At 38.2% G+C, this 23,986-nt stretch overlaps 1 protein-coding gene across 4 annotated transcripts in view; it reads right to left on the reverse strand.

The window, feature by feature from the left end:
• Positions 1-1,076: 1,076 nt before the first annotated feature.
• The window catches only part of Sin3a (SIN3 transcription regulator family member A), a 59,041-nt gene continuing 36,131 nt past the window's right edge, over positions 1,077-23,986 (reverse strand). For 2 of the 4 annotated variants that reach the window (XM_026387773.2, XM_026387771.2), the window contains exons 13-21: positions 23,179-23,417; positions 21,468-21,651; positions 20,006-20,579; positions 17,632-17,801; positions 13,409-13,582; positions 10,919-11,011; positions 9,703-9,797; positions 5,321-5,546; positions 1,078-3,073 (exon numbers count right to left, since the gene is read on the reverse strand). In XM_026387773.2, the coding sequence (XP_026243558.1) occupies positions 2,843-3,073; positions 5,321-5,546; positions 9,703-9,797; positions 10,919-11,011; positions 13,409-13,582; positions 17,632-17,801; positions 20,006-20,579; positions 21,468-21,651; positions 23,179-23,417 (1,986 nt within the window). In that variant the 3' untranslated portion in view covers positions 1,078-2,842. Of the gene's footprint in view, positions 3,074-5,320; positions 5,547-9,702; positions 9,798-10,918; positions 11,012-13,408; positions 13,583-17,631; positions 17,802-20,005; positions 20,580-21,467; positions 21,652-23,178; positions 23,418-23,986 lie in introns of all 4 variants that reach the window. The other 2 variants (XM_026387775.2, XM_026387774.2) reach the window with 2 other exon arrangements.

Here is a 23,986-nt window from a genome sequence, read left to right on the forward strand (position 1 = left end):
TTCTTGGAACACCGGCGGCTTTGTGGGGCCCAGGCACTGTCTGAACTTCGGGTTAGAAGAAGCTAAGTTTTTGAAGCTCTCTAGTTTCCTCTGATAGCAGGCCTCAGAGTAAATCCCTAAATAAAATGGGAAGCTTGGCAAAAGCTCTATAAGGATCTTGAGACAGACTTACAACTTATTCATTTAGCACGACAAGCGGGAGCCTTAGCTGCTACAAACCCAGGGCTGTGAAGCAGCACTTTAATTCCTTTGCTTTCTATTTCCAACACCAATTCTGGTGAAAATTGTTGTTTAACCTGGAAAGTCGCCCAGATGGGTTTTTCCTGATCAGTGGACAGAATGTTAAATAATAGGAAGAGATCTGCACCACAATAAGCCTCTCTTCCATGCTTTATATTATCTACATGTATCTCAACCACTAACTCTTGTTCACCATTAGAAACGAAAAATTTTTATTTGAGATTGCAGATCAGAGTATTGGGGATCCCAATAATGTATTTCACCATACAGGACTGCAGAGTCCATGGAAGCCATAATGCCAGAAGTAATTTCATTCTCATCATCCCTACTGTACTGGAGCAACTAGTATTCTTCCTGCTTCCCCCATCTGGGTTTGCTAGAATCTTGTCTACAAAAGTACTCGGAAGGTAAAATATATACACATTAGCCCTGATATTTTAGTGGAAATACTGACCAAGTTGACAACAGTTCAAAAGCAAGTCACGTATAAATGTGACCAAGCTCAGAATGTCAAATGTGATTAGGTGCTTAGGACAATACTGTGTAGAGGCAGCAACACCTGTGGCTGACCGGGTGAGGCTAATTTTCCCCCATAGCCCCAAGTCGTCATTATCTTTCTTGAGGGGGAGCACAAGGCAATGGGTGAATTATTGCTGAGAAAACCTCAAGGTTTTTTTTGTCCCACTGGGGATCAGAAGTCAGGACCTGTCCCAGCTTTGACCTAGAACCTCCTACTCCCACAGGGCTCTTTTTGCCATTCATCTGTTGTCACCCTGTAACACAAAGCCTAAAAACAGAGATATACCTTGTGTTTTGAAAATCCAGGAGCCAAACTTTTTCTTTGTGTTGGTGTTGGGGATTTTTAATTAAAAAGTGAACAAAAAAATACACAAAACACTCTTGATTACAACTGTGACTAGTATGATTAGGGTGATGGTTGCTGGAAAAAAAACCCACCAGATGACTGAGGGCTAGTTAGTCTTTGTTCAGAAAATCAAGGTTATTCACATATAAAATTCCTTATCATTCATGTTTAAATGTATGCCAATTTTATGTGATTAAAAAAATCTATCTCACACTTGGAGTTGCTAAGGAAATTGATCAAATTCTCTCCCTCCCAAGCCCACTTGTACCTCATACCTTATACATACTTCTTTCAAATACTGGTTTGGTATTTTAAGTTGTTCACTCTCATTCCCAATAAGGAGAAGATTAAAAAAAATAGTTGTAAATACAAGCTACATAGCTTAACAAACACCCAATATAAAAAGTATTTCAAGAGAGAAATACATACTAAAAGATTGAAGTATTCTATTTTTAAATTTTTGGGTATTTTGACTTGGGAGGAGTGCAAGTGACTAATGACTACTTAAAGCAAAATTCTGTTTGTACCCTGAAAAAGGAACTGAAGCCAGAATCACTGCTTCACAGCTGTTCTCTGGTGAGGATAAGGGACTTGGGTTGAGAATTTATTCCTTAAGTAAGAACCAAGCTTTATTTATGTACAAAAAAAAAAAAAAAAAAAAAAAAGAAAGAAAAAGGAAAAAAAAAGAAAAAAAAAGTTGGGGGTGAAGGAGAAGACAAAGTTTTACACAAAAGTACTACAATGGTAACTCCCTTTGGTAAAAAGTGTAATAAATGTCTTATACATCTGTTCATAGGTTCTAAATCTGAAGCCACATAGTACTATGGTACACAAGAAGCTAGAGCAATTATGCTAGCACATCAAAGCATATTTCTTTTAATAAAAAATTGACAGTATGTACATTATTTACAAAAAAAGAAAAAAAAACAAGTTAAAATTGTGTGTGTGTGCATGTGTGTCAGAGTAAAGCTGGTAGATGGCACTAGGGTAGACTAGTAAAGGAGCAGGTACAAAACAGTTCCACGGGAGCTAAAAAAGGACAACTGATTTGAACTTGTTGAAGTTGAGAACCAGAGGAGAGAGAAAGGGTGGGCAGCAAGGGATTTGTCAGGAATCAAATCCACAAGATGATTAATCCCTAAGCCAAACTGTGAGTCCCAGATAAAAACCTAATGGGTGATTTTAGATGTGCTCAAGTGACCAGGAGGAAAGAAGAAGAAGAAGAAAAAAAAAAGCCAGATCCAGCCTTTTTTTCCTTTTTGGAGGGAATGAAGAGGAGTGCTGACCATCAATAGTTACAATCCATTTGACTGTTAAGTCCTTCCCCAATCTGTTTTGTAAATGCACCTTCATCCAGTCAAAATGTGAACAGCATCCGGTTTTCTCATCGAAGGTCAGGAGACTATTCGTAGCTCTGCTGGTGTGTGGAAGCAAGCCACATTATCTCTGTGCTTGCATGGACTTCCTTCCCCTCCAGGGCAGGCTAATACTCAGAAATCCCCTGGGAAAAATGCCAGCTCAAGCTTTGTATGGTATTCACATTCCTTATGTGCATCCTACTTGGTGCCAGCTTGCATCAGTGGCCATGTCTCAGGGAGACCAGTGAGGCTTGAAAGGCATTGTCCTTTCTTCTTCAGTGCATGTGAGCATCAGCGCGCGTGCGCATGTACACACACACACACACACACACACACACACACACACACCCCGCTCAAGTTATCTTCTCTGGTTTTGCAGTTAAGGGGCTTTGAATACTGTGCCATATTTGACACGATACTTGTTAATGCTCACAAAGTGCAGGGTCTCTGTGTCACAGGTGGTGGTACAGGGCACCAGGCCCTCCAGCCCCTCACCCATGAGCCACTTGCTGGTCTCTGCTGCCATTTCACGGGGCACATGTTCCTTGGTCCATTTATCTACCCAGGCCTGGAACCTCTGATGTAGACGCTTGCTTACACGCTCATGGGACTATAAAACAGAAAAAAGGAAAAGAAAAAAAAAAAAGAAGCATAACCAAAAAATCCCTTAAATACAAAGTTCAATTTTATCTCAAAGTAGCAGAAGGAAGATGTGGGCTCTTAGATATTACTGGCTAAAAATTAAGTAGGGGGAAAAAAAAAAAGAAGGCAATAGATATTTTCTGTTAAAAAAGAAAAGAACTTAAGAGCACTATAAGGAGATGAAAACCCATAAAACTTCTGAAGAATTACCAATACAGCACCTGGGCAGAGTAAGCATAATACGTCTCAATTTTAGTATACATCAGTATCACCTGGGGAATTTGTTAACAATACAAAATTTACTTAGTCCCACAAATCTGCCCCCACCTTTTTTTGTTTGTAGTGTTGGTGATCAAACCCAAGATCTCAAGTTCTACCACTGAGCTATATTCTTCAGACACAAATTTGCATTTGAATTCAGACATGCTGTTTCTCATGTACCTCAGATAAGAAATAATGAGCTCTTGCTGTTAAGTCTTTTCTATCAGCATGGAGATCTATTTCTATGACATACAGTGCAAAGCGAAGGTCTTAAATCTCACTCTCCATTTACCATTATTACCCTACTTGGCCAGCAGAGTCTAGGCACAGATCTTCACTGGTATCCATATGAAAAGCATAGCTCAGCTCCCTGAAAAATCTGAATTAGAGACAAGCAGCTATACTCGGTGCCATGAGAAAATACATTAAATTGCTTGCCCTACATCTCTACCTTGAATGTTCTGTAGTCCCTTCCAACTTAACAGTTTCACAGTCTGATTTACCTCCAAACTGAACAATCCCTTCCTGTAGACAGGTGTATATTGCTGAACTTTCAATTTAAGACTAACAACAAAAAAATCCCCAAATTAACCAGGCATCCTTGATGTCTCTTCATTTACCTCCACATTTGACTCACCACCACATCTTGTCAATTCTATCTCCAAATTTTATCTACAATCTAATTTGTACAATTCCACTGCTACCCTAGTAGCCTACTTCTTATTTGTGCCTTGAAGTAGTGGACATTTTCTTTGAATAGAAAAAAACTTCTCCCTCAACTCTTCACCACACTGGCTCCTTACATTGTTCAGGCCTTGAACCTCACCTCCTTACAGAAATCTCCAACAAAGCAAGGACTGCATGTCAGTCCCTTGAGCCCTTCATCTGGTTTGTGTCCCTAGTAGCACATGTCATAATACCACATTTGCTCTACTTCATGGTTATGTCCCAGGGCCTGGCACAATACTCAGTACATAATTCATCAGGAAGGTAGCACAATGGCAACAGAATGTGAAAACAGAGAGGATCCATGCAAACAAAAGATCAAAAACCATTTGAAAGGTAAATACTGGGGGAAGAGCTTCACTAGAATGTGGAATCAGGTATTTGCTTTTATGGGTTAAACCATACATCTCAAAATTCCTATGTTTAAGTCCATATATATCCTAACTCCAGTTAGGATATATCTGGATACAGATATTGCACCCAGGAAAAAAAACACAAAGATCCAGAAACACCAACAATTGCCAGCTGAACACAAGAAGCTATTTTCCCTTCCAGTCTTCAGAAAGAACCAATCCTGCTGATACACTAATATTGAACTTCTAACCTCCAGAACTTCAAGATATTTTTTTTAAGGGGGGGTGTACCAAAGATTAAACTCAGGGGCACTCAACGACTGAGCCACATCCCCAGCAGTATTTTTATGTTATTTAGAGACAGGGTCTCACTGAGTTGCTTAGTGCCTCGCTTTTGCTGAGGCTGGCTTTGATCTTGTGATCCTCTTATCTCAAGCCTCTAGAGCTGCTGGGATTATGGGTGTGTGCCACTGTGCCCAAGTTAAATTTCTGTTCTTTAATTCACACAGTTTGGGGTACTCCATTACAAAAACCTTAGCAAACTAATGTACCTGCTTACCCAACACTTCTTAGTTTTGAGGTTTTTTTTTTTTTTTTTTTTTTTTCCCCTGGTGTCAGGGATTGAACTCAGAGCACTTAACCACTGAGCCACATCTATTTTGTATTTTCAGACAGGGCCTGCTAAGTTGCTGAGACTGACTTTGAACTTGTGATCCTCCTGCCTCAACTTCCTGAGTCACTAGGATTACAGGCGTGTGTCATCATGATCAGAACAAGAAAGAAGAGGTTTTTAAAAAGAGAAGAAAACAATCAGAACCTCCCCCCAAACCCACCCCACTCATGGCTAAGAAGAGAAATTTGTTACTGGTTCTCACCTGATGAGCCCGGAGCAAGGCAGTTCTTCGATACATGTAGTCCTCTGACTTGATCACATAAACCATCTTATAGGAATTGAGTTTGAACCTACACTCCAGCTTATCCAGGCTATCCACATTCTCCATGGTCTTCTTGCTGTTTCCTTCTTTCCCTTCCTTTTCCTGTTGTTCTCGACCACGCTGACACTTACGGATCCTGCGAAGATTCCTGCAAAGCAGAAAATGCCTGTAGGATGAAAGTTCATCCAGATGTAGATTTCTATAACTTCTACACCAAATGAGCTTTTCTTATTATATGCCTTCAGAGCACTTTTCACAATTTTAGTTACCTGTATTAAAAAATGTTCAAGTGTTTCATTGTAAAATAAAATAAAAAGTTAAATGGCAAAGATACACAGAATTTAAAAAAGTAGCAATTGTCAATCATCACACTCAACTAGGATGTTTTTCAAATGACAAAATATGATCATACTATATATTTTATTCAACTTTTTTCTTACTGTCATGATTTTTTTTTTTAATTTTACTACATAGATTTCTTTCTTTCACTCCCTCCCTTCCTGGTACTGGGAATTGAACCCATGGGTGCTCTATCACTGATATATGCCTTCTAGTCCTTTTTATTTTTTTGGGACAGGGTCTCACTAAGTGGCTGAGACCTCAAACTTGTGATCCTCTACACCAGCCCCCTGAGTAGCTGTGCTGGCAGATGTCACCACCATCCCAAGCTTTTTCATTCTCTTTAACTACTACAGAGTAATAACTTAACCACATAATAGAAAATAATTTGAAGGCCCATTTTTAATTTTTTTTCCTGAAAGATAGCTTATACCCATTGACATTTTAAATAGGTAGGAATGAAAATAATTTACAACATCAATGGATGCAAAAGGAGTGGGTAGGAGTAGTGTTTTTAGCCTAATTCTCAACAACATTCAGTGAAGATAGGTTATCAGGTAGACAATGGTTTTGTTTCCCATAGTTTGCTATTAAAAACATTGTTTCAGTGAAAATGATCTTTGTAAACATGATTTCCATCCGATAGCAATGTCAAGGACTTTTTTTTTTTTTGGTATTGGGGATTGAACCCAGAACCACTGAGCCATATCCCCAGCCCTTTCTTGTAGTTTATTTAGAGACAGGGTCTTGTTGAGTTGCTTAGGACTTCGCTTTTCCTTTGCTGAGGCGTGTGTCATCATGATCAGAACTCAAATTCCTCCTGCCTCAGCCTCCCGAGTCATAGGGATTACAGGTGTGCACCACCGTGTCCAACACTCTCAAGGACCTTTGAACACATTTGCAATCAATGTTAAGATTTAAATTTTCAGGCAAAACTACAAAATGTGGCAAAAATGATAGCAGCAACCATAAACTTGACAAGCTAGCTTTCCAACTTAAAGATGTCCTTGATGAAATCAGTGGCAGCATTACTGAGCATGCCTTTGGGGGTGAGGGTATAAAATATAGTATTATATAAAATAATACTATATATAGTACATACACAATATATACTATAAAATATAGTATTTTGTGAATAACTCAGTAAACTAGTATCTTCCAAATAACCAATCACATGAAGTTATGAAATCATGAATGAAAAAAAAATTCCTTCAAGGTATAAGACAAATCAAAGGATTTTCACATAATTATATGAAAAACTCATTGATATTGCAACTAACCTTTATGAAATTTTTAAGTTTTGTTGTCATCTCAAAGAATATTACAATTATGTGAAAACAGTCCTTTTCCAGCTAGATATGTGTGTCAAGCCAGATTTTTCTCCACTTATTTAATACAACTGAATATAGAAGCAGATAGAAATTCAGCTGTTTTATTAAGCCAGACATAAGAGATTTGCAGAATAATAAACAATATTACTCCACCAATTTTGTTTTGAATTAGTGAATTAAACATTTTAAACAATCTTCAGTTTTGGTTTCTAATACAGTAATTATTATCAGTATAATCCCCCTTTGGGCCAACCTCAGCAATTTAGTGAGGCCCTAAGCAACTTACACCCTGTCTCAAAATAAAAAATAAATCAGGGCTGGGGATGTAGCTCAATGGTAAAAATGCCAATGGGTTCAATCACCAGGACAAAAAAAAGTTGTATTTATTCTGATTTGGTTTGTGTGTAAGGAGGTAAAATTTTTAGCATTTAATCCATGTCTATATTTACTACATGTCTTTTAAATTAGAAAATGCCTTTTTTTTTTTTTTTTTAAATGGCAGATATGGTGACACACTCCTAAAATCCCAGAGGATTTTTTGGTAGGATGAGCAGGAGAATCACAAGTTCTAGACCAGTTTTGGCAACCTAGCAAGATCCTGTTAAAAAGTAAAAAGGGTGACTGAAAGTGTGTACCTGGGTACCAAAAAAAAAAAAAAAAAAAAGAAAAAGAAAAAAAAAAAAGAAAGTTTTTTTTTTTTTTACTATATATGTTCTTTTAGATTTTACCTTTAGTCCATATTTGGGAAAAAACCAAACAAACAAAAAACAGTGTTATCTTGAAATTCATAAGATGTTGCTCATTGCAATTCTTAACATTTGCCTAAACCTAAGCATTACCTGATGAGTTATTAAACTTCACAGAAAACATGTGCTGTATGAGCTATTCAAATGTGTTCTATTCAAATATTATTTTCAGATGGAAGTATAAACTAATAGATATAATAATTTAAAAGAGCAATTCTGAGTAGTTTTTGATGTTTGGGAAAAAAAAAGGGGGGAGGACAATATGTTTTACATGATCCTTTTGACTCCATTTGCTGATTGTACGGTACACTGGCTGTTTGACCTGTGACCAGTTACTTCATCATTTATTTTATAAAGAGTCAATTTTAAATTCCTATAATATGAGAGGCACCTTTTTCTATCATTTAACTTATCAGTGCCTAAAATTATTAGTGGTCTTAATGGTTGTGCCTAAAATTATTAGTGGTCTTAATGGTTGTGCAACACTAAAATGTACACTTTGCCTTACATTTTTGGTAGGTAGAAATGAGGATCCTATTTTATGATTTTTATCTCCCAGTAGCTCAGGAATATGAGAATTAACTTCTGACAACACAGATTCTACTTCTACTTAATTCTTTCTGAGCTATATCCCTAGTCCTGGAATACTACTTTTTTAGTAATGTAAGATGTAAGATTTCAATTCTAAATTTCCCATTCTATTTTCTAACTTCTGAAATATTGTTCTCTCCTTTTTTCCTTATCTCCTCCCCTCCCTTCTAGCACTAAGAACTGAATCGAGGGTAACTCTACCAGTGAGCTATATGTCCCTCGCCCTTTCTATTTTTGAGACAAAGCTTTCATATATTGCTGAGGTTGGCCTTAAACTTGCTATTCTCCTGCCTCAGCATTCTAAACTGCTAGAATTATAGTCCTATACCACAGATGCCCAGCTAAAATGTCGTTTTCGTACTTAGAAGATCACCATTACAATTTGCCTGAATATAGGGGGAGAATTTAAAATTCTATGCCAGGGCTGGGGTTGTGGCTCAGTGGTAGAGTGCTTGCCTAGCATGCATGAGGCACTGGGTTCTATCCTCAGCACCACATAAAAATAATAAAGATATTGGATCCATCTATAACTAAAAAATAAATGTTTAAATAAATAAATAAATAAAAATTCTATGCCAAAAAGTGTTAACACAGCAGCTGTAAGACTGGTATCCTTTGGAAGTCCTGCTTAGAAGTTTGGCCCTTGGCTTGAGTGTGGCATCTGGGATTTGGGAAGATCTTCAGTTGCTTCTAAAAATCATGCAGTGGCCCAATATACCTACTAATTATACAAACTGGGATTTATGCCCAAAATTTGCTGTTCTTCTGAGTCTGGGATTTTGGTACACGTCTGAAAGAGGGTACCTACATAATTGGCACTCAATAAAACCCTGACATCGAGGCTTTAATGAGCTTCCCTGGTAGACTGCATTTCACATACATTATTGGAAAAATTAAAAGCATCTAATGTGACAACACTGGGAGAGGACTCTTGGAAGCTTGTGCCTTTTCCTCCAACTTTGCCACAGACACCTTTTCCCTTTGCCGATTTTACTTATATTTTCTTGATGTAATAAAACCTAGTTAAAGGTATAACTATGTGCTGAGTCCTCCTGATCAATCACCAAACTTTGGAGACTCCAATAACCCATTCAGTGCAGGGAAGTTACTGCTAATTCTTTAAAACTCTCACCTCCCTAATGCTCTGAGGCATGCTCCAGGTAAGTATTTATTGCTATAGACACACAAACCTTGAATTTAGCATCCTCAGCAGATAGAATAAACAAGAATACATGAAAACTCAAATCTGATTTAACTCTCTAATCCTCAACTGTGCACAAGTATAGATTGCCAACTGGTGACTTGGTGCACTCACCTTGGAAGAAATACTGGTTTCTGTGCCAGATGTTCACGAAGTTCAGGAGAGGTAGTATCAGAATTCATATATCGTTCTACATAATCTGACCATCTCTAGGATGAAAAACACAAAATGGAAGTGGAGGGGAATCAAACACTGAGCAACATCCTCATCAAGCAGTTTAGTCAATTCTATGACTAACTGTATATGTCAAGATTAAAATCAGACAAAACCAAACTTTTCCCCAATGACATGTTTGCTACTCAATATAATTCTTAGATTTAAAAAATTTCAAAGCCAGGCATAATGGCATACACCTAATTCCAATTACTAGGGAGGCTGAGGAAGGAGGATCGCAAATTCTAGGCCAGCCTGGACAACTTAGCCAGGTATTGTTTTAAAATAAAAAATTAAAAGTGTTGTGGATGCAGCTCAGTGGCAGAACACTTCCTACAATGTAAGAGGCCCTAGAATTAGTACCCAGTACCACAAAAACAAAATAAAAAATAAGTTCTGTTACCCAGTAAGATGACAAGTTTCTCTGATATGCTTACGTTATCAGAAGTCATAAATGGGGCTGGGCAAAGTGACACACATCTGTAATACCATCAGGGAGGCTAAGGAAGGAGGATTGCAAGTTCAAGGACAGCCTCAGCAATTTAGGGAGACTCTGCCTCAAAAATAAAAAGGGCTTGGGGTATAGTTCAGTGGTAGAGCACCCTCAGGTTCAATCCCCAATACCAATAGAAATCACAAATGAGTAGAAATTGGCTCACTAGCATGTTTTATTTCCCCACAGATAATTTTATCTTACCTGCCAGACCAACTATAATAATCACATCACTCTGTCAATTCTATGAATTTACAATTTCTGGCTTCACCTAGCCTAATAAAAATTAACATGAAACAAAGAGTCAAGATAATGACACTAAAAATGACATCTCATTTGTTGTTTCTTATACTTTAGGAAAAACAGCAAAGATGCCAACCATGATTTCTCAGGAGACATGGCTTTAATGAGGGTAAGATGAGACTGCCATCAACCTTAAACATCCACAGCAGTCAGCCATTCTCTTTAGTTGAAAACATGGCTGGAATGATCTTCACCTTAAGCATTCTGATCCTTCAAAAAGACCTCAGGAGCTTTGGTCTTCTAGAAGACAGGGCCATAAGGCACACTCAGGATGTGCCAGTTCTGCTTGGCATACAGGATCTATAATACACTTGCCCATACCTCTGCTTCCACAGGATCATCTGAGTTTTCCTCTTCTGTGTCCAAAAGCTCAATGGTCAACTGAACCTGGCCTTGGCTCTGAATGAACATAAGCTGAAAATAAGAAGTCAAAGTATAAACAATAACAAAAATCTTGATTTTATCAGATTTTTTTTTTTTTTTGTTTTCGGCAAACACAACATCTTTTGTTTGTATTGTATATGTGGTGCTGAGGATCGAACCCAGGCCGCACGCATGCCAGGCGAGTGCGCTACCGCTTGAGCCACATCCCCAGCCCCAAGAGATTTTTTTTTTTTTTAAATCGATAATTGCCAAAGCTATTAACTTCTGAAGCTCTGGGAATTGGGGAGGAAATAAAGTTCTAAGATTTTGTTTTAACTGAAGAGCTGAGGAAGATACTCAAAATTTGAGAGGCCACTGATTAAAAAACAAACAAATAAACAACAACAAAAAGTCCAATCTTGCTACTAGCAAAATTAAATAGGTACTTCTTGAATTAGCTAAAATAATAATAAAAATGATAATAGCCATTAAGAATGCTTTAAAAAACAAGTATTTGGACTGGGATGTAGCTTAGAGGTAGGATGTAGCCTGTCTACCATGGGTGAAGTCCTGGGTTCCCCTCCACACCAAAAGAAATTTGTGTGTCCACCAGGGGAAAAATCCATATGCCCATTTGATTGATAATCCCACTTCCAAGACTTCATACAAACATGTAAACAAGTCTGTGGTGTTTAAAATAAAATGTTAAAGAAGTATTTTTGTGTCAGGTATGGTGGTACAAGCCTGTAATCTCAGCAGCTCAGGAGATGAGACTGGAGATCTCAAGTTCAAGGCCAGTCTCAGTAACTTAGGAGGCCCCAAGCAACTTAGTATAATCCCATCTCAAAATAAAAAATTTTAAAAAGGGATAGGGATGTGGCTCAGTGGTAAATCCCCAGTATCAAAAAAGTGTTTTGTTACAATGTCATAAATTGCATTTGAAGTTCTTGAAATTCTAGGTTCTCTTAAGATTATTTAAGATGTTGAAGACCGAGGTATAGTCGTTATTGTCAACTGAGCAAAATAAATTACAGTACACTTTGCTTAGTATGAGTGCATTCTAAATATACATTGAAGCTGGACAGGTGGCGCACACACACTGTAATTCCAACAAGCTTGATAGTCATTTTGGGGTGGTTTGTTGTTGTTGTTGTTTTGTTTTGGAGAAGCGGGTGTGTTGGTACTGGAGATTAAACCCAGGGTGCTTGACCACTGAGCTGAGGCAGGGAGATGGCAAATTCAATCAAGATCAGCCTCAGCAAATTAGTGAGGCACTGTCTTTAAAAGGGGGGGCAGGCGGCGGACAGAGATGTAGTCCAGTGGCAAAGCCTCATTGGGTTCAACCACCAGTACTCCAAAACAAACAAACAAAATTCAAGCAAGCAGTCTGCAAATGTTATCAATAATTATTTCTGGAAATAAGTCATTATGGTTGTCTAATAATTACTTTTTTATTTTTAGGTACTGGGATTGAACCTAGGGGTACTTTACAACTGAGCCACAGCTTCAGCTTTTTTTATTTTTAAATTTAAATACGGTCTCAGTAAGTTGATGAGACTGGCCTCAAACTTGCAATCCTATTGCCCCAGCCTCCTGAGTTGCTGGGATTACAGGCATGTGCCATCACATCTGGTTTGAACATTCTTTAAAAATATGTACAGTACCCCCCCACCCCCCAAAAAAGTACAGTTCTGGTAAGATAACTTGTTACAGAGTATTTGCCTAGCATATACAAACCCATGGGTTTAATCCTCACCACTGCAAAAACAACAACAAAAATATGTGTACATATATTTACAAAGCATTATATGAAAAAAGTTAACAGTAAAAGCAGAATACAAAATAGTAAAAATAAAACATAATAATCCCAATGGCTTGGGAGACTCAGACAGGAGGAGGAGACAAAGCCAGCCTCAGCAACAGCAAGGCGCTAAGCCCCAACTCAGTGAGTCTCTGTCTCTAAATAAAGTACAAAATAGGGCTGGGAGTGTGGCAGAGTGGTTGAGTGCCCCTGAGTTCAATCCCCCGTACCACCCCCAAACAAACACCCCAAAACCATAAAAAACAACAACAAAACCACCCTACAGACCTCATTTTTAAAAAACACAGGAGCTGGGGGTGTGGCTCAAGCGGTATCGCGCTTGCCTGGCATGCGTGCGGCCCGGGTTCGATCCCCAGCACCACATACAAACAAAAGATGTTTTGTCTGCTGAAAATTAAAAAACAACAACAAAAAAAAACAAAAACAAAAACACAGGAAAGAACAAAACTACATTGTTAGAGGAGATGACTACTTCTACTTTTCCATGTTCTTTGTATTTCTTCTGATGAGCCCATTAAGAGTTCCAGGAGGAAAATCACTTGGTTAAAATACCGAACTTTGAATTTTGGTAGAGCCCTAATAACTTCAGTTACCAACAAAGGCTTGGTCACATGATCAACTCTCACCTTGAAGCAGTTCTCATCTGACATAAGCTGCTCTGCCTTCCGCTGATAGGTTGACTCTAGGAGGCTCCTTGAAGTCTGTGTGTTTAGCTGGCCCCCAGTAGCCCCATTATTGTTTTCTGCCAGATAAAGATCAGTCACCTGCACACAAATCTCATCACTGACAATGTGCTGCAGCTGGAATCAAGCAAGGACAAGTCATCAGTAAACCAAAAATATATTTCTCCCTATAATCTAGTCACTCAACTAGAAAAGTGAGGGTTTTGATTGGTAATTTTTAATAATTAATCACACAGAAACACTGTTATCATTTTCTTGAAGAGTAACCAAGTGAAAGTCTGCAACTTTATTAGTGATTCGTAAGTACAACTTTATTTAAAAGCAAAAACAGGACTGGGGGTACAACTCAGTGGTAGAGCACTTACCTACCATGCTTGAGACTCTGGGTTCAATCACCAACACCAAAAAAACAAAATACAATTCTAAGGATCTTTAAGAATTTTTCCATGGCTCTCTTAGTTTTTCATTGGAGTACTAGGGATTGAACCCAGGGGCGCTCTACCATGGAGCTGTGCCCTTGGTCCTTTTTATTTTTTGAGACAAGAGTCTCATCAAGTTGCTAAAGCTGGCCTGGAACTTGCAATCCTGTCTCCAGAGTTGCTGGGATTTTAGGTGTGTGGATTGGCACCTTTTCTTCTTCTTTTTTTGTACTAGGAATTGAATCCAAGGGTTCTATTTTAAGATAAGGTCTAAGTTGCTTAGGGCCTCACTAAATTGCTGAGGTTCCCGTTGAATTTGCAATCCTGCCAAAGCCTCCCAAGTAGCTGGGCTTATAGGAGTATACCACTGTGCCCAGCTTTGGCTCATTTTTATTAGCACTTTCTATTATTTACAATTTGTCTTCACACATATCCTTTTAAAAATATTTTTTAAGTTGTTGAAAGACTTAAAAGACTTTTATTATTTATTTATTTCTATGCAGTGCTAAGAATCAAACTCAGTGCCTCACACATGCTAGGCAAGTGTTCTATCATCAAGCCACAAATCCTGCCACTGTCTTCATATATATTCTTATTTAGTTCTTAAAAAAAAAAAAAAAAAGCAGGATGGAAAGGAAGTCCTAATATTCTTTTTTTAAAAAAATATTTATTTATTTTTTAGTTGTAGTTGTACACAATACCTTTATTTGTGGTGCTGAGGATCGAACCCAGGGCCTCACACATGCTAGGCAAGCGCTCTACCACTGAGGCACAACTCCAGCCCCCTAATGTTCTTTTTGAGGTAACTATGACGACTCATTTTTAACACTAAATAGTCTTAAAATGACAAGTAGGTATTTGTAGATAACTAGACACAAGCAGAGTCAGAAGAGTGAGTGGTTTGAGGGAGGAAGAAAGGGCAACTGCAGATGATTACATAAATTACAATAAGTTGATATAAATTCTGATATTATTAAAATAACACTGATTTGGTTACACAATGAAAAGCTTAACATACAATGTATAAGAGAATTAAAAAGCAGGGTGAAAAAGTATGTCAAAAGACTCATCTCTCTCTAATATGCAGATGCTTTCAGTTAATTACTTTCTTATTAAAATAGACTACATTAGCTGGGTGTCACCACATGTTATGCATGCCTGTAATCCCAGCAATTCAGGAGGCTGAGATTAGAGGATCAAGTTTGAGATCAGCCTCAGCAACTTAGCAAGGCTCTACACAATTTAGCAAAACCCTGTCTCAAAATAATAAAAAGGATTGGGGATGTGGCTGAGTAGTTACTGCCCCTGAATTAAGTCTCTGGTACAAAAAAAAAAAAAAAGACTGTCAATGAGTCTCTATTTATATCCTCTTTTTGTATCTGGCCTTACCCTGCATCTTTGGAAAGGGTAGCACTACAAATCCAGAGACAATTGGGTATCCCCACTTTTTCCCACCCTTGAAGGCTGGCCATGTTCTCTCTCCTGGTAATTTGAAATGACACTCGGAAAGTATTATGTCAACTTTTTACAGAGGAGCAGCTACTTGAAAGGCTGGGGCCAAAGGCTTTTCTGGCAAGTCTAAGAGGAGTGGAGAAGGCTGTACATGCTGAACATTCATCTGTAGAGAAACATGAGAAAGAAGCAAATGGCCAGGATGAAGGGATCCAGGAGAGAAGAAAAACTTCCTAGTCTTGCCCTCACATGGTATGATCATTTTTTGAGTTCTGTACTTATAGATTGTGAGACTGCCTATTGTATACTTAAAAACTATTCCCCCTCAAGTCAGTCTGGAAAAGGTAAAAAAAAATGTATGGCTTGACCATGAAACATGTTCTACCCTCCATTTAGCAACGTACTCTGGGAGAACACCAAGTGAGAAAAAGAGAATGAGAGAAGAGATGCTTCCTGTTGAGTTAAGATGAGAAACAAACATGGCTTTAAAAACTCACTGATTTGTGGGTCTGGGGTTGTGGTTCAGTGGTAGAGCACTTGTCTAGCATGTGTGAGGCACTGGGTTCAATTCTCATGATAATGAACTGCATATAAATAAATAAAATAAAGGTCCACTGACAACTAAAAAATATTAAAAAAAAAAAACCCAAAACCTCACTGATTTTGCACTCCTGTAGCTCGGGAGGTGGTGACAGGAGGACCACGCAAAGCCAGCCTCAGCAAAAAGCAAGGGGCTAAACAACTCAGTAAGACCCTGTCTCTAAATAAAAATACAAAAATAGGGCTGGGGATGTGGCTCAGTGGTCAAGTATCCCCGAGTTCAATCCCCAGTATAAAAAGACAAAAAACAAAAAACAAACAAAACAAACAAACAAACAAAAAAACCTCACTGATTTGAGGTGTTTTGAAGGAAAACTGTTTCCTTAAAAAAAAAAAAAAAAAAAGGTTGAGACAGTATGTGTATCAAAACCTCAGGCTTATAAAGTTTTACTGGCTTTCTTTGAAAGTTGTGCTGGTGGTTATGAAAGACTTTATTCCTTGCTATAGCAAACTCAAACTTGTAAGCAGAAATAGGTAACTGGAGTTATTATTTTATATATATTTAAGGGATTGACACAGTTTGTTTTTCAGAAATTGTGAGCATAGCTGACTGTATCTATGTAATGATATCTGTCAGTCACCATTATGGTAAGGCCCGACAATTTCTTCAACTTTGAGGAAGACAACTTTTTCTAAGACCCAAGATTCAGTCATACGAAGCTTTCTTCCTAATCTTTGATATTGTGGGAGGGGTATAGAGACATGCATCTTTTCAATATCAAGACAAAAATATGGGTAACTTCACAAAGGATTCAACATTTTATCCCAAGAGAAAACTGAGCAATAATAAGCCTTTTCCTTATATAGTGGCAGTGTGGGTTCTAGGGTTAGAATTACTATTTGCTTTTTCCAGGTTTTTACTTTCCAAAAGTTATGTATCCATCGACCCTGATCTCTCTGGGAGCTCAAGCCAAGAAGTAAAAAACCTGATCATACATTACGAGGTATTTGTTACAGATATTATTGTAAAGAACCACTTATTTACAAACTTTCAAGAACAAAACATAAAACCAATCAATCAAATGTGTAATGTGGAGTAAAACTCAAAAGATGGGAAAAATGGGCAAAATATTGAAAAAGATTTTATATGAAACCCTTTTTGGTTTCATATAAAATACAAGCAAGTACACAGAATTAGCATCCATCGATGAGATAATATTATACACTGCTGACTCCTCACAAACAAGAGAAGGAATAGGAGGGCAGGGCAGGGAGCTGGTCTTTGGATCTCTGCACTCTGTACATGTGGCCAGGAAGCAAGGGTCTGAGGAGGGTTTACACTACTGTGAGGCCAATTCTGAGGCTGGATTAACCACACTTTGTTAACATGTGAAATCAGACTTCATCTTAACCCTGCCCTTTCCATTTCAGAATGATGCATTTATAAACACTGTTATTTGAACAAACTGCCTTTCCTTTTCCTACAGAAATCTTGCCTTTCTTCTATGCTTGACCCTCTTTTTTTTTTTTTTTAAAGAGAGAGGGGAGAGAGAGAGAGAAATTTTAATATTTATTTCTTAGTTCTCGGCGGACACAACATCTTTGTTGGTATGTGGTCCTGGGGATCGAACCCGGGCCGCACGCTTGCCAGGTGAGCGCGCTACCGCTTGAGCCACATCACCAGCCCCGATGCTTGACCCTCTTTTAGGTAAGAACTTTTTCCCTCACAAGCACTAACCTCCACCATGCCCTCACCTGTCTGACGATGCTCTGGATAAGTTTGTCCATAGTAAAGGCAATGTAGGCGTGAATGGTGAACATCTCTCTCAGTGAATCTTCATACTGTGATGAGTCTATGTTGCCATCAAGCAGGCTCCGCACCATGTCCAGGAAAGCTGGGTAATAATCTTCTACATCAACATCCACTATGGGAGAGATAAGATAGGTGAGGTCTTACCCTGCTAAGAAAAGATCAAGGACATAGGGCAGGGAAAAATCCCACAGCTGGCCCAAACAGTATTTGAAAAGGCAAATAAATACTAGATATTCAAAACATATTCATTCAACCCACAGCAGACTGAGATGAAATCTGACAGGTGGCTATAATCACCAGTGCTGGCTATGAAAGGACAGTGACTCTGCAACTTCAACAGTGACTTCTAACTTCTGATTGACTGTGCCAGAAAGATACTTTATAGCACTGCTGGGTTCTTCTTGATAGAACAAAATACTTCAGGGAAGAAGGGCCTTCAAAGAAGTTATTTCTCTAGCCTGCAGAAGAGCATTCCTCACAGCAATCATTTGCTCATAAAGCTATTTCAATGAAACATGAAATACATTCGAGAAAAGACAGACACTGTTCATACACTAGCACTGGGAAATCGCTTCAGAACAGAAGTACAAATTAAATCCTCTATGAATAATGAAGTAATCTGCATTTGTCAAAAGTCCTTTTGTTTAAAAATGGATTTGCAACATTGTACTTCGAAAATTGCACTACATGATCTGTACTTGCCCCACATGAATCACTGTCAACCTCTAGCTAGAATGAGTCTTACTTATCACTTAAGAGACATCTGGAAAGCAGAGGGCACAAAAAAAAAAAAATAAAAAAACAGTAAAAGCTCTCTTGAGCTTACTAAAATAAGCCCCATTAAAGTTCAAAACCTATTCTCTAAGATAGTGGCACAAAGAGGCTACTGAGGTCTTGGCTACATTCTCTTTCTTGAAAACAAAGGTGTTCACTGGAAAAACTCATTGAGCTGTACAATTCTGATTTGCTTACATCTTTGTACACATGTTGCACTTCCAAAAGAATGACTAAAAATGGGACTGGGGTTGTGGCTCAGCAGTAGATCACTCGCCTAGCAAGAGCGAGGCCCTGGGTTCTATCCTCAGCACCACATAAAAATAAAATAAAGGTATTGTGTCCAACTACAACTAAAAAAAATTTTTTAAAAAATGACTAAAAATGAAAAAAAAAATTAAAATACGGCTGGAGATGTGTCTCAGTGGTTGCCCTTACTTCAATCCCCAGTACTCCAACCAAAACAAAGTTAATAGCAAAACTGATCTATCTTCATTTTTGGAGGTGGGATGAAATCATTATGGATAAGCACAACAGTACAATTACTATGTAAAAGAAGGAACTGACTTGAATTACCTCAGATTACAACCAGTTTGAGGGATGGCACTATCACAAGACAAAACTATACTTTAAATCAGGTTAAGTCAGGTCTCAAGCCAGAATTAGGCCATTATATCTCTAATTTCTATCCAAGCAGAGGGAGTCGGTCCAAAATTCTTTTTGAAACTAGGATTAATTCAGTTAAGGGCTTTTAGAATTAATTCCATTATTATTTTAGTACACAGAAAATTGGGGCCATTCATGGGATTCCTACAATAGCATCCATTAAAAAGACCACCACCACCATCCCTCACTCCTCAGATTTTCTATTTCCTGAAGAACCCAGTAAAAAGGCCTCATGAAAAAGTTTTTGGCTCATAGGTCAAGTACCTAATTTATGAACTGAACTGTTATATGGTGGCTTCATTAACACTCCCTTATTTTCCTTTTCTTGAATTTTCTGTCTTTATTCTTATTCTACTATGCCTCACATCACCTGTATTGTAATCTTTTCAGAAACTATTCCTACTTATTAGGAATGAGCCATGAACCCCACTAAAGAGAAGTCCATTCTCACACATCTGAGAAAATTCCCATCTGTCTTAGGCATGATTAACTAGGAATTGATGTACTTTCTTGGTGTGAAATTGAAGTCTCTGTTGTCTATACACTATGAAGTAACCCTGAGATTTACCATTTGGGCAGTTGATCTCCTGTCCCCAGTGTGTCTACAGTACCAACAATTGGTGCACCGTCTATGATCCTAGCAGTGTGCTATGCATATTTTCTTATTTCCTAGCAAGTCCATAAGGTAACACTTAGTGCCTCCATCTATGAAGTAAATAGGTTCGCTGGGTTAAAGTAAACTGGAGAGGTAGGATTTGAACCTAGTTCAAATATGGCCTGTACTCTATGCATAAAAGAAAGCACTTCCAAGTATAACTAGGTAATGAGGTCCCCAATCCCACATATCCTCTGTGAACCTACAGTCTAGGCACTCACTAGGTTCTTTGAGCCGTAACTGGATGGCAGGGCTCTCACTCTTGTCTCGCTTTATGCCTAGCACTTCACGTTCCCACTCTCGCTCTCTGTTTTCTTCTTCGATTTGCCGTTCAGCTTGGGAACAAATCCGCAGCAGCCTCAAACACAGAATCTGGTGTAGTCGCATAAATATATACCAGTTGTTATTGACATAGAAAAGGTTGTATACTTCATCCATCCCTCGTAACTTTTGAGCTGCTGTGTTACTAAATAATAACTTTGACTTAGGGGGACTGCCCCCAACACCATTGTGCTTCTTGGCTGCCCCTGTGGCTTCATCTACATCCATCTCTTCTTCTTCTTCCTCTTCTACATCAGAAAGATCACCTCTCTGAGCAAAGAGCAGATCTGGAATGAAATGATGCATGATTTGCTTGATTTTATACTTGTCCTCCTTCTGAATGCCTGTTTGCCTCTTCACATGATGGATAATCAGAGCAGCAGCATCTTCCAGTATCTGTTTGTCTTCATAGGCAAGTGAGAGGTGTGGACCAACAGGTACACCAGCATTCTCTTCTGTAGCCTGCTCTTGCCTCTGATGGGAGAGACAAAAGTATTGTGTGACATGTTTATATCCACAAACCTACAAGACTCACAAGTAGTACATTCCATTAACAACTACAGTGGTTAACTAAAATTAAGGACTGACCTTAACAATAATTTCTGTGCCTCTTCCAGAAACAAATAGGTAATGTGAAGATGTGTTTGATGAAAAAATATGACTTATAGGAAACAATGGGATAGAATTAGAACCATCTTTTACAATTCTGGATTAGTATCTGTGCAGGATACAATGAGGACTGGGACTCACAAAATAATTTGGGGGTGGGTGGGGGAGGGTGATAATATAACATTGAAAAAACATGGATAGGTAAGATTATGTAAGGGCTCATTTACTACTGAATTTATTTTTAAAACTCAGGAACATAGACAATTTCTAAGAATTCCCACTGTACTGCATTTCTATTTCTATTTCCTAAGACTATAAGCTCACAGAAAGAATTTCTTAGAATTCATCTCTGTATTGAGGCTCCTAGTACTATTTATAGTACTGATAAGTGTGCTGAGTAAACAAGAATTAAAAAGAGTTGAGGTCAATGATAAGTTTTTAGGTTGTAGTTGAGGTTGAAATGATCTATATGAATATGAATACAAGGCATTGTTTGAGGGAAATATATGGTGGAAGAAGTGGGAGGACGAAGGCATGAGGTAAAATCTGAAACTAGTGAAACTGTAGGTATAAGGGTAAGGTTTAAGTTTAAAATGGTAGGATCGGGAATATAAAAGGTTAGGACAGCCATGAACCAAGAACTGGCAGGTCTTGGAGGGTATCACTTTCCTATAACAAAAGAAATTTCCAAAAAATCAAAGCTATGCTGAACATGAAGACTGGAGTCTCTTCAGATGCAGAACCCTCGCTCACCTCATCATAAATACTCTCAATCTCATTGAGTAAGCTCTTAGACCTCAGGACCTTGGTGTCATTTTGTTTAAAGTTGATGCCCTGGTGGTCCAGAGACTTCAAGTAGTATTTCTCATTTTGCTCTCGCCACACCTTGTTAAAGCCTCTCTGAGCTTCTCGCCATTCTTCCTCTTTCATCTTCAACCTAGTGGGGGTCAGAAAAGGGGTGGAAACAATATGTGGGGATTCAGAGGGTTTCAAAATAAGAAAGATGTCAGGCTTACTTTCTTTCAAAAGTCAAAGATGCAAGGTCTTTCAAGATTATTGACAATTTGAGATAACATCAAACCAGTCTTGAATTTTGTTAAAAAAGAAAAATACTCATTCAAAACTTACTTCGGGAAGTAATTTTCCCAAGACAGAAATCTTACCCAGAACAGTTAATTCTCAGAAAGCATTTCAGGGACTGTAGGTGTAGCTTAGTGATAGAGCACCTGCCTAACACGTGTAAGGCCCAGGGCTCAATCCCCAGGCACCATATTTTTTTTTTTTTTTAGAGAAAACATTCCACACTATGGCACACAGTAGTAGATAGATCATTAAGTATTCTTTGAAAACATGGTTCTTTTCCTTGGCCAGCTAAAACAAGGTTAAACCTATTTCTCTATTACATGACTAATGTTTACTAATGCTGAAGAAAATACAAAGTACAAGAGCAGAGAACTTGCACAAAAATGTTCATTTGGACAGTCTGCAAAACTGCGACCAGAACAACTAATTCTAATGCTCCAGAAGAATAAAAACCAAAAAAACACTACAAGTAAAAAATACACTATGTCTCAAAAGCCAGAAGTTACATGCTACTGGTAAGAAGAATAATCATCAATTTGTGTCAGATCTTGAGGGGAACCCTAGGTAAAAAAATAAAAAGCTGGGTATCTGTGAACTGTGTAGCAAACCAGAATCAACTTTTACCAGGTGACATTGAAAGGAAAGTCAGTTACTAATAAAAGAATTAGTGTGGGCAAGAGTGCTTTAGACTTAGAGCACAGGGGGGCTCAGCCTCCTGCACTGATGCCTGGACTTAGGTGGGCACAACATGTTGCTCCTTTACACCTAAGTCTGACATGGAAGCTTGTTAGCTTAGCTATGAGAAGTAAGATATTCTTGGCAAAAACGGTAAATGAGGTCCTTTTTCATAATGAGCATGTATCAGATTTTACAATGACAAAGTGATTTTTCTTATTAAAAGCTGAACTAAGACATTTACAGTAGTTAATCCTCAGTGGCAGGAATACAGATACTTGTTTCCTTCTTTGTTCTTTTTACATTTTAAATCTAAACACTCCCAAGATGGCCAAGGTGCATACCTGTAATCTTAGCTATTTGGAAGGCTAAGGCAGGAGGAACACTTGGCACCCAGGAGTTTGATGCTGGACTGGGCAACATAGTGAGAACCCCATCTCTTTAAGCTCATTAACTAAAAATTATAAAACCCTTCAACTGTACACACAAAGCACTCCACTATAAACTTTCAAGATTTGTTCTTTAATGTTGGTTACACAGAACCCCCAAAAGAAGTTCTACTATCCAACCTCATGCGCCTGATATCCAAACACCAGAGCTGGAGCACATTGGAGGTCTCATGGGACAATCAGATTGAAAATTAAGAGCCTTATTTAATGAGACACTGAAACATACTAAAGCACGAAGGGCACATTTGCCTGGGTACCTTTTAAGGACAATAGGAACAGCAATGGAAGGATTCTTCCTCAGACCATCAATGATGTCAGCCGCTTTATCAGCATATATCCTCTGGAGTGCTTTTCGATGGATGACTTCCGAAGTACCCCCAAGGGTGTTATCCAAGCGAAATTTGGCTTGTTCCTCAGCAGACAATCGGGAAAGCTTTTTCTGTATTGCTTCTAGAACTCGGATTGTTGCCAGATTGGTCTCTAAAACTACATCAAGCTAAAGAGGAAGACAAAGGTGTCAGGATCTAAATCAGTTGGGAGAATAAAGTAGGGAGTCAAAACTCTCTGGATTTGAATCTGTCATACTAGCCAAATATGGATTAAAACACCTACTACTCTCATGAAGGTGTTTTTTTTTTTTTTTTTTTTTTTTTTTGAGTAAATGATATGATCCATGTAGAGTGTTTAACACACTGCCTGGCAAACAAGAAACAGCCAAGATTTCCAACACTGCGCACACACACACAAATCCAATAAAAATGGAGTAGTAGTTATTATTACTCCTATTATCATTATTATCACCACCACCACCACAGTATGCTTAGAATTGCTAATCTTAGGTGAGAGAGATTTAACAGGCAATTTCATTGAAAGTTCTCTCTGAACCTTCCTAAATTGCTAAGACTTGTTACAGTTAAAACAAATAAACAAAAAACAACTCCCAAAACTAAGAGTTCTACCCATGGTTCTATCTATGGGTAGCTACTTAAATTGTTACTGAACTGCTGGCACTTATTCTTAGGCAACAACCTACCTGTCCTGGCAACATTTAAATATCTTTACCCC

Source organism: Urocitellus parryii, chromosome 6 (genome assembly GCF_045843805.1).
Source record: "Urocitellus parryii isolate mUroPar1 chromosome 6, mUroPar1.hap1, whole genome shotgun sequence".
Taxonomy (NCBI): Eukaryota; Metazoa; Chordata; class Mammalia; order Rodentia; family Sciuridae; genus Urocitellus; species Urocitellus parryii.